Source organism: Oreochromis niloticus, unplaced genomic scaffold (assembly GCF_001858045.2).
Source record: "Oreochromis niloticus isolate F11D_XX unplaced genomic scaffold, O_niloticus_UMD_NMBU tig00007914_pilon, whole genome shotgun sequence".
Taxonomy (NCBI): domain Eukaryota; kingdom Metazoa; phylum Chordata; class Actinopteri; order Cichliformes; family Cichlidae; genus Oreochromis; species Oreochromis niloticus.
The window spans coordinates 207,190-218,578 of NW_020328842.1; the positions used below are offsets into that span (position 1 = coordinate 207,190).

General features: G+C 43.8%; 1 protein-coding gene across 1 annotated transcript; it reads left to right on the forward strand.

Annotated features, from left to right (window-relative positions):
• Positions 1-2,049: 2,049 nt before the first annotated feature.
• LOC109199938 (endogenous retrovirus group FC1 Env polyprotein-like) lies at positions 2,050-10,642 on the forward strand. The gene is made up of 2 exons (XM_019355283.1): positions 2,050-2,629; positions 8,519-10,642. Exon 2 carries the CDS (start codon positions 8,831-8,833, stop codon positions 10,241-10,243), a length of 1,413 nt encoding a protein of 470 aa, XP_019210828.1. The 5' UTR covers positions 2,050-2,629; positions 8,519-8,830; the 3' UTR covers positions 10,244-10,642.
• Positions 10,643-11,389: the final 747 nt, after the last annotated feature.

Below are 11,389 nucleotides of genomic sequence, written 5' to 3' on the forward strand. Positions count from 1 at the left end.
TACTATGACTGGGTCTGTAGTGGAACCCACAGGTGAGTTCAGACTTCGTTTGAGGTGCTCAAGAACCCCCCAGATTTCATGACAGCACCCCTAAAAATGTCTTCAACATAATGACCATAACCAACACACTACGTGTATTATTAACATTTCAGTGTACAGTTCTTCAGATTACCGTTGCAACAACGTGTTCCAACATTTGTGTTTGTGTAAACTGATTGTTTATTGTGAATGCTTATTTTTTCATTGAGTTGCTAATTTCTTTGCTTATCCAGACATTTACAGAACACAGGCACATTTATTACTGTGTATGTGTACAACATAAATCTTGTTCTTGTATATCACTCCACAGAGGTGAGAACCCCAAAAAGAGTCTAAAGTTGTCTACGCTTTACGGGAAACTTTCAGCAATACAATATCTCAATATAAGAAAAAATCTGTCAATTTAAAAACTTTTCCACTAAAATATTTTCATACAAGCCTGGAGACCTTAGAGAATTTTCGAGCATCTCAAGATTTTGTGATCTTTTCCACTGTCCTAATACTTGAAAGAGAGTTTGCATGTTTTCTCAGGGGAAAAAAAGTGTTTAAAACAGACCGAATTTGTGCAGATGTTAGAGTGATGATGTGTCTTCAGTGGTATTGCTCAACAATGTCTCCCTCAGCTGGACTGGAGAAAAAGTAGACAGAGTTAAGTGTTAAGTTTAATGCTCCCTTAAGTCTTGGCAGAATTAAGTTTCTGTTTTTTTTTATTGTCATAGTGCGCATATTAATAATATTTCAGTGAACCGTGGTGCCCTGTGGGTGGGGGTGTTGTACTTCTGTAAGACACCACTCCCATTAGGACGGAAATATTTAATAACAGGACAAACATGATCATTCAAAACTAATTTAAAACTTCCAAACACAGTTTATTTACAACACCAGTGCAGAATATATACAGTGAGGGGGGAAATCCGGAGTTCCAAGGGTCCAAGGGAAAAGTCTCTCGCACTCATTCTCGTCTCCACGTCCAAACACACACACATCTACAGAGCGGGGAGGTCACAGGAAAAGGGAGGAAAACTATCACACAGGAGAGGGAAATTACTCAAAGTCTCAAAATACATAAGCATAAATTCACGGGAGATGAGAAGATCACTAACGTATCTCGCATAATCATCCAGCGACGAGAAGGTCCCAGCCTCAAATAGTGAACAGGTAATGACAGCTAATCGCGAACAGGTGTTTGTGGGTCAAGGGCGGGAGCCTGCAGTGAGCTCCGCCCAGGCAGAGTGGTGAAGGAGAGAGAGAGCGAGAGAAGAAACACAAAACACATGTAGCCTTGCGGGGCCAGCTGGGCAGACACGGGGACCATGACAATATAAATTGCATATTACTGGTCAGCACTTCTTTGAAAAACACTCTTACTGTTTGTTAATTATACTCCAAAACATTTTGTGAATTACAAGTATGGAGGAAGTGAACACTAAGATCTCCTATACTATAATCCTGAGAGTATTATACTCTATCAATACTAAGAGTATTGTAGTTCATTAAGTGAAACAATTACAAGCCACTAGAGTTTAGACTATTCTCGAGTCTTTGTGACCAAAGGGGGCTCCTCCCACCGGCATTCATCATATTTTTGTTCTAAGTTATCTGACAGCAAAAAAAGGTTGTCCACTGGTGGTTTTGGTCATGTCAAGTGCCAGGCACTTACACTGCTCTGCTAGTTAATTATGTTTAACAAGTTCTAACTTGTCTAACAAGTAAATAACTAATTTTCCATTGATTGGCTTTAGTTGTTGTGGCAAAGCAAAGGAGATCATAAGAATGAAATAATTGTTAAAAATAATTTTGTGTGAGCTAAAATGGTCAGCACTTTCTTATAAAGCACTCACAAGGATGGTGGTGTGGTGATTTGAGCTTGAAAGTTTTAGAATAGGAACAACGCCACCCTGTGAATCTTTCCTTGCAAATTTCTAGTGCAAATTTACCATGAAGGTACTCAGCTCTGTTCTACATCAGATGGAGATGTATAAAATAAAGAGTTTATTGACAGTTATTGTAAAAAGATTTTCATTAAATGCATTGCTGTTTGTGATTCATATTGCTTGCCAGAAGCTCGTCCTTGGACGGCCTGCTGGACGGGAGAGCACGCCTGTGTAACATGTCTTGATAAAAAGAGGAAAGGAATGTTCCAGTAAGATAGCCACATACTGTTGTATAGTCATTTTTCTGAGAAGAGCGAAAATACACCGCCCTGTTGTATGGGCACCAGTGACTATAAATGCACGAATAAAGAAGTACACTGTGTGACTCTCACTTGAGACGTTCACCCATGTACATGTGATCAAGTATTTTGTCTCACTGTGTTTCTGTTCGCCTTGGCAGACTTCTGTTTGGGATTTTCCCTTATCATTTCTTGGTCCTTCGAGCCGGATGGGACGGCCTATTTAAAGCAGCTCCCACAAGAGGCACCTCACCAGATCCCGTCGGTGAGAGAAGCCCACGTTGAAGTCTGTCGACAGCTCACGCACTAGGTGCGTGATAAAGCCCAAGGACGTGAATTCGGGTCTTGGCCAACGTCTTATAAGTGGTCCGCACCGTCGGGGGCTGATCGGGTGCATCTGAAGAAACCAGCATTAAGGTAAGACAGATAACTTTGAGACAAAGAGGTTTGCGTGAAATCGAAAACGAAACCTAAAAGTTAAAGTAGCTTGTCCAGAGGGATTGAGAGCTCCCCTTAAGGGTTATTAAAGTAGCTTGTCCAGAAGGATTGAGAGCTCCCCTTAAGGGTTATTAAAGTAGCTTGTCCAGAGGGATTGAGAGCTCCCCGAAAGGGTTAAGGTAAAATAAATATTGAGCTTGTCCAGAGGGATTGAGAGCTCCCCGAAAGGGTAAAAGTAGGCTCGTCTTAACAGATTGGTAGCCTCCGGGAACGCGCGTAATTGTCTGTCTTTATTGTTCATTTTGTTGGTGGAATAAGTTGATTTTTACAGCACAATAAGAAGGCTGAACTATTCCACTAATTTGTTTACTGTTGGTCGCTGAAGTACTGGTGAACTGAGAGGAAGGTCGTGTTTCATCACGTAAAGGTGACACCGCTTTCAAGAATAGCTTGAAAGTAGAAGGGCGTGTCAGCTACCTCTCTCTGTTCTCGTGCCAGTGAAGGCGCCGCAGGTGTGTGTGTGTATTACTAAGCGCTAAAAGAAGCATAAACTAATAATGGGTAACCAAGAAACAAAACTCACTGCTGACGAGCAGTGGCTAGAAAAGAAATGTCCAGGCGCCGGACAAATTAGTGCATGTAGATGGAGAAATCCTAAGAAAACAAAATGCCCGACATGGGAGGGGAAATGTAGCCCCTCCGCATTAACACAACTAGAAGAGGCCTTAAAAACAGAAAGAAATTCTGAAAAAGATCTAAAAAGAAGAATAAAGCGCTCTCAGGAGCTACAATATTTTAAAGCATGGAAAACGGAGGAGGAGAGAAGGAGTGAAAATAGGAAAAAGAGACAGGAGAAAAAAGATATGAAGCAAGAAACACAGTCACAGCCTTCATCTCCACAGTCCCCGCCACAAACTCAGCCACCCCCCTACATGCCAATGCCCCCAAAACCGTCTGCACCAGAACCACAGCCAAAAAATCCATTTACTAATCCCTATGCCCAGGCTCAAGCCCAATTGGCAGCAGCCGCAAAACATAACCCACAGGAGGATATCGGTAGAGATCCCTCCGGTAGGGATATGTGGGGAGGGCCAGACCCGCCTGGCCCCTCAGGTATATTTCCAATGATAGCTACCCCAAACCCTAGATATGGGCAATTAACTGGTGGTGAAAATGGTGAGAGGGACAACCAGAGTACCTTTTATGTCTACAAACCGTGGTCCCATATAGATAGGCACAACGTATTGAAGGATGTCCCTGATTTAAATGAGGGTTTTACACAATGGATGAATTCCGTGGAGCTGATTAGAACCCAATGGTGTCTAAATGGCCATGAGATGTTACAGGTCGTACAAGACCTGTTAGGGTTAAGATTTGGGACAGTGAGGGATGGGTTTACTGGGTCAAATGCTGAGGGCGGAGCCCTAATCCCACAATCTGAAGCATTAGGCGCCGCAATGAGGGACCTTTATGAACGAATACGGGTCCGCCTAGCCCCCAGAGCAGATTATGCAAAGATAGGAGAGGTAAAACAAAAAGAAGCCGAGACACCCTCCGACTTCCTAGACCGGCTGCGCCCGGTTTTTAGACAACACTCAGGCCTAGATTACGAGGAGGGACCAGAAAGGCCATACCAGCAGCAGCTAAAAAATGCCTTTCTTAGCGGTCTCCTCCCACCAGTCAGGGCACACGTGGAGAAACACTGGGTCACAATGAATACGGGCAATTTAGCAGATGCCCTACAACATGCAGAGCATGCCACCAGAGTGTTAAAAAAGAAAGAAAAAGGAGGTGTGTTTACAGTGGACCCTGATACAGGGTTCATACCTTTTGCGGGAGGGAATAAGGAACGAAGACAAGGACAGGGATACAAAAAACAAGGATACAAAAATAAGCAGGGCAGAAGAAAGAATCAAGATAACCGTTGTTACAACTGCGGGAAAGAAGGTCATTTTGCAAGAGAATGTAGAAACAGAAATGAAGAACAGAGTAACTGACTAGAACAGGAAGGGGAGGGAGAAACTGAAATCTTCAATATAGAACAGTTACTCCTAGGATCTGAACAAAAACCCACGTTAATCATTCACGTAAACAGTCAACCAATGACCATGCTTTGCGATACAGGGGCATGTAAAACAGTATTGAACCAAAAACCAAAGAATCTAAGATACTCAAATGACACCCTGATAGTAAAATCTGCCTCGGGACACACTAGTGTGCAGAAGCTAACAGAGCCCCTGACACTTATACACCCAGAAAGTGGTAGATGGTGCAGAAATCAGTGCCTATACGACCCATCCTGCCCAGTTAATCTCTTAGGGAGAGATGCCCTACATAAACTTAACGTGGGCGTAGTTCCGGGGTCAGAGGGAATGCATGCTGAACTAATGATGAGTGAAGGTTCGAATCCCGAAGCCATTGAGTTAGCAGTAACTGAAGGAGAGGGTGTGCCCCATTACTACTGGACTCTAGATTTACCACCATTAGAACCTTTGCAACAGTTAGCCAGCCGCTATCTAAAACGAGACTCTAGAAAATTAGACTACACTGAGTATCACAACACTCTAAGATTCAAACAGAGTCCGGGCCCTGATCCTAATTATGACCAACAAGTATGTCGTTTGGGCCCACAAAAACTCACTCTGCAACACCTGTACGTCACCCAAAGCGGAAATGCAGTATGTTCAGTGCTACAGCCAGGGAAAGTGCAAGAATTAAATAGAATGCCAAAACCACATGTATCGGTTGCACGAAATGAAAGCGAGCAGTGGAAAGATCTAGGTCACATTCTCACGCAGGTAGAGAGGGACAGATATGAGAAAACTGAGGAAACACATGAAGGGTGGCTACAAGGCCGTAGAACAGGGTGCATGCGATACACTTTGGGGTGGGTGCTCACTACACAGCCAGCAATTCACATGACTGACTGTGCAGACACATGTGTGAATGATAATAATGAATGCTGACACACACTCTTACTAGAGCAACACCATGAGTTGACAGACCTACCTGAAAAACTATGGTCAACAGGTCCAACAGATGTAGGATTAATTAAAGGAGCAGATCCTGTTGTGGTGAAAACCACAACCACTTATCGACCAGTGAAACCACAATATCCCCTTACTGCAGAGGCCAAAGAGGGAATAAAACCGGTAATTGTAGATATGGAAAAAGCAGGCATCTTAATAAAAACAACAAATGCAACATGTAACACGCCCATCTTCCCCGTGAAAAAAGCTAACACAGGCAAATACCGCCTAGTGCATGACCTTAGAGCAATTAATGAGGTAACAGAACAAATACCACCTGTGGTAGCAAACCCACACACCCTTTTGAACCAAGTCACACCAAAGGAGAAATGGTTTTCAGTAATAGACCTATCCAATGCATTTTTCTCGGTTCCACTACACCCAGAGTCACAGCATCTGTTCGGGTTTACTTTTGAAGGGCAAAAATATACCTACACCCGTCTGCCACAAGGTTTCCAAAACAGCCCCACTTTGTACGCAGAAGCTCTTAAAAAGTCAATGTCACTGTGTACCCTGCCTGCACCGGGGCAATTCCTTCTGTATGTAGATGATATTCTCATCACAGGACACAGCCAATCTGATTGCAAAACAAATACAATGGCAGTACTGCACCATTTAGCTACACAAGGGCATAAAGTCTCACAGCACAAGCTACAACTGTGGAGCCCTAAGGTTACATACCTCGGGCACACACTCACAGGGGAAGGAAAAACATTGTTAGATAGCAGGAAACTAGCAGTGCAGAACGCCCCGAAACCACTCACAAAGCAGCAAATGATGAGTTTTCTGGGTCTCTGTAACTTCTGTAGAAGCTGGATACCCGAGTACGCATCACTAGCACAACCACTGCAAAACCTTATCTATGCGAAAAACTTGGCATTGAAAGACAAGCTGGAGTGGACACCTGAGGCAGAAAAAGCATTTACTGATCTAAAGCTTGCACTCCAAATGCGTACAGTTCTAGCACTACCAGATTATGACAAACCTTTCTATTTACATGTAGACGGAGGAACAGGCTATATGAAAGCAGTTCTAACACAGCACTTTGGAGAAAAACAACGCCCACTCGCATTCTATTCATGTAAATTAGATTCAGTTGCATCAGGCCTGCCTACGTGTGTGCAAGCCTGCGCAGCTGCAGCAGAAGCAGTGAAAAAGTCTGCTGATATTGTTCTGGGACACACGCTAATCGTCAAGGTCCCACACGCAGTGACCTCCATTCTGCTACAAGCTAATCTGTCTTATCTCACACATGCCAGACAACTCTCTTATGTAGGCATTTTATTGTCGCAGTCACACATTAGTATTGAAAAATGTGGCCAGCTGAACCCGAGCACACTCCTCCCCACTTCAGAAGACGGAGACGCTCACTGCTGCATAAGGAAGTTAGATGAGGAAACGAAACCACGCGCTGACATTTACAGCACCCCACAAGCTGGTTTCCTCAACATTTTTGTGGACGGCTCAGCCTCCAAAAATAACCTTGGCCGAAACTGTGTAGGCTATGCGGTAACCACAGTAGATACAGTTTTAGAAGCTAAACCATTAACTTCCTCACACTCTGCACAGAGTGCTGAACTTACAGCTGTTATACGAGCATGTGAACTACACAAAGGACAAGATATAAACATACACACTGATAGCCAGTATGTTTTTGCCGCGGTACATCACTTTGCTAAAATATGGCAAAATAGGGGGATGATCACTTCTACCGGGAATCCAGTGCAACATGGCCATCTTTTAAAAACCCTGTTGGAAGTGATAACCCTCCCAAAACAACTTGCCTTATGTAAATGTGCCACACATCAAAAAGACAGCTCAGGGATCACTAAGGGAAATAACTTTGCAGACCAAGCAGCAAAAGCAGCAGCGCAACAAATCTCAGACGTATTAGCGTCTGAAACCTCATTAATACCTCTTACTGTACTTAAAGATGAACAAAAAGCTGCGTCAACAGCAGAACAAAAAAAATGGTTGAAAAATGGCGCAAAACTTGAAAACGACTTCATGTCTTGCAATGGTAAACCAATTCTACCAAAGTCCCTCCACAAAACAGCTGCCTTGGTGACACACGGCTCAACGCATGTGTCAACTGGGGGAATGGTAGATATAATCTCCAAACACTTTTATACTCTAAATTTCGAAACTTCAGCAAAAGAATTTGTAAGAACATGCATGATTTGTCAAAAACACAATGTACAAGGAAATCTTAGACCAAAGAGAGGTCATTTTCCCACACCACCTCATCCTTTTCACACAATCCACATGGATTTTATTGAACTAAATGAATGTCAAGGCTCAAAATACGCTCTAGTGATCATAGACGTATTCTCAAAATGGCCAGAAATCTATCCAGTAAAGAAAGCAGATGCCATTTCAGTAGCAAAATGCTTATGTAACCATTTTATTCCAACATATGGCATCCCCACTCTGATAAGATCAGATAATGGGACACACTTTGTCAATGAGGTAATCAGCAAAGTCTCTGAAGCACTAGGGTTTAACATCAAATATCACTGTGCTTATCATCCTCAAAGTGCCGGCCTAGTAGAAAGGACAAACGGCACAATAAAACAGAGGCTTAGAAAATGTATGGAAGAAACAGGAAGGCCGTGGCCAGAGTGCATAGGCCTAGTAAAAATGTGGATGAGATTAACACAAGGTTCACAAAAACTTACGCCTTTTGAAATCATTCATGGCAGACCATTTCCACTGCCAATCACAAGTGAACCTTTAGATAAATCAATCAGAGAAACTACACTAGCAGAATGGATGTCAAAACTGCTGGAAAACAAAGATATTGTTTTAAACAATAAATTGCCTTCCGAATCTTCTCCAGTATCTTGCAGGTTGAAACCAGGTGATTGGGTCCTGATCCGAGTTCTCCACAGAAAGAATTGGAGCTCGCCCCGTTGGGAAGGACCCTACCAAGTGCTCGTCACCACGCCAACCGCCTGTAAGATAGCAGAAAGACCATCTTGGATTCACCAAAGCCACTGCAAGAAAGTGAGTGACAGCCCAGACTCATAGACGCCGGCACCCCTACCCTCAGGTGATCTGACTGGTGAAGGGAGGGCTGATTGGGTATATCCCGCCCTCTGCTTCTTGCCAGTAGTCTACTCACCTGAGGACCTAGGTGTGTTTGGTCGCCATGAAGACGCTTGTTGTCCTCGTGGCTGTCCTCCTACTCTCAGCAGGGCTCCTCATGTTTCTAGAGGATGGTACAGAAGACGAACAGCACCATCTGCAGACAAGATGGACGCACGACAACTCACACCTACAAGAAATGACACAAGACCACATCCACCCATGGATGAACAACGCCTGGTACCGCTATGTACACGACAGAACCAAAGAAAACAACGGAAATAACAGCGGATGCTACGTCTGCTCCCACATGCCGAGCACATCAACTCACCCAACCCTGTATGGACTCCTGATGAACAAAACTCAAGCAAAATGTGCTGCCAGTTTTGCAGGAATAGGATATCAACACAGCGGCATTAAAAACTCTGACACCAACCCATATTCCGCTGGGCTACAGAACGGAACCTGTGACCAGCTCTTCTGGATTGACTTCAATATCACCAACAGGAATACTTCAATCCACTTTCCTGTTTTCCTAAAGGACGGAGAACAACAACACTCCATGTGTTACGGACAAGATGCTGGCAACCGGCCCCTAGGCAACACCACCAACTGTAACCAGACCACCACCAGTGGAGAAGGCGCACCCGTGAACATGTCTGGGTCCAGCAACGGCACCTACTGGGTGCAAGGGATGGCCTGGCTGTGCGGACAACGCGCCTACTTCATACTGCCACCAGGATGGACGCGCACCTGTGCCCCAATCTTCATATCAGATCACACTTTCAGGATGACCGCAGCAAATGCCACGTCTGCAACACGCAGGACAAGAAGATCTCTGCTCCCAGAACCCCAACCACATGACCCAGTATACGGCAGTGATGTACCGGAAGAGTTCAAGCTCTGGACCACTGGACAGAAGGTCCTTCACTCACTGTTTCCGTGGGTCGGAACCGGAAAGAACATGCTAAGAATTGAGACTTTGGACTACCGTTTTGGATTATTTCTGAACGCGTCATGTAAAATCGACCAGGAACAAAATGAAGAAATCGACGCATTGCGAATCTCCACTATGCAACACAGAGTCGCACTGGACATGATCCTCGCTGAAAAAGGTGGACTATGTGTGCTCTTCAACAACACATGCTGCACATACATTCCTGACAATGTTCACTCTCCCAACATGACCAAAGCTTTACACACACTGAAACAACTCAGGGACGCCCAGCAGAAGGACTATGTCACGAACACTTATGACTGGTTTACTTGGCTGCTGAGTGGTTCCTGGAAATCTCTTTTAATAAAAGGACTGGTTTTTGTAGGAGTTCTTCTACTCCTACTCTGTTGTTTTACTTCTTGTATCTTGCCATGTGTACAATCAATGATTAATAAAGTTGTTGCAATTCATGTGCAGGCATACCTGACACTGCCCATGGACGAAGATGATGATGATCCTCCTGACACTGAAATGCTGTGATACACCAATGTATGACGTGCTGATTAAAAATGCGCTGCAAGAAATCATGCACAGATAATAGACCAATGGTGTTTTAACTAGTATGAAAGTTAAACAACAGGAGGGAAATGTGAAAAGATTTTCATTAAATGCATTGCTGTTTGTGATTCATATTGCTTGCCAGAAGCTCGTCCTTGGACGGCCTGCTGGACGGGAGAGCACGCCTGTGTAACATGTCTTGATAAAAAGAGGAACGGAATGTTCCAGTAAGATAGCCACATACTGTTGTATAGTCATTTTTCTGAGAAGAGCGAAAATACACCGCCCTGTTGTATGGGCACCAGTGACTATAAATGCACGAATAAAGAAGTACACTGTGTGACTCTCACTTGAGACGTTCACCCATGTACATGTGATCAAGTATTTTGTCTCACTGTGTTTCTGTTCGCCTTGGCAGACTTCTGTTTGGGATTTTCCCTTATCAGTTATCTAAGATGGTCGTCAAATAGAAGAGCCATTAATTCAGTTGCACATGTACTGTTAATTAGTTCAGAGCTGTGGCGTAACATTGGGTAAGTGGGATGCCAGATGAAGACCAGTCCAGAGAATCACTAATTCACACACCCACACTAAGAAGCAGCTCACACCAGGGGTGTATAAATAACCACACCACATGGAAGTAGATCCATCCCCAAGGCAGCCACACACCTCCACTTTAGGCCTTCAGCTTCTGAATCAAGAAAACACAAGTTGTTAATATATCCCAAACATGAAAACAGTCACATTTATACACCCTGTCTGTAGTTAACTCTACTGCACAAACACAACACTCCTTCCAGTGGTGTAACACAGAAATAAGAATTTACAAATCAAACAATTATTCAGAAACAAAATGTACAAAACCCAAAATAAACTAATCTTCAGTTTGGAGTAAATGAATCATCTATTAGTTGTTAAACACACACAAACTGCTCTAAGATGAATAACTCAGTGCATTAAAAACACATTAAAGTCTAGTGATTCAGCCCAGTATCACGGCAAAATGTGTAATGGTCGCGCTGGTCCACTAGATGACATCGGGCGTTTATCAATATGCGTACTTGTGCGCACTTGCGTTCTCGTGTACTCGTGATACGTCATCAGTCGGAGACCAAGTACTGTTCCAAT

Excerpts from the sequence above, each read along its gene's own strand:
- LOC109199938 (XM_019355283.1), top strand. The coding sequence starts at position 8,831 with ATGAAGACGCTTGTTGTCCTCGTGGCTGTCCTCCTACTCTCAGCAGGG.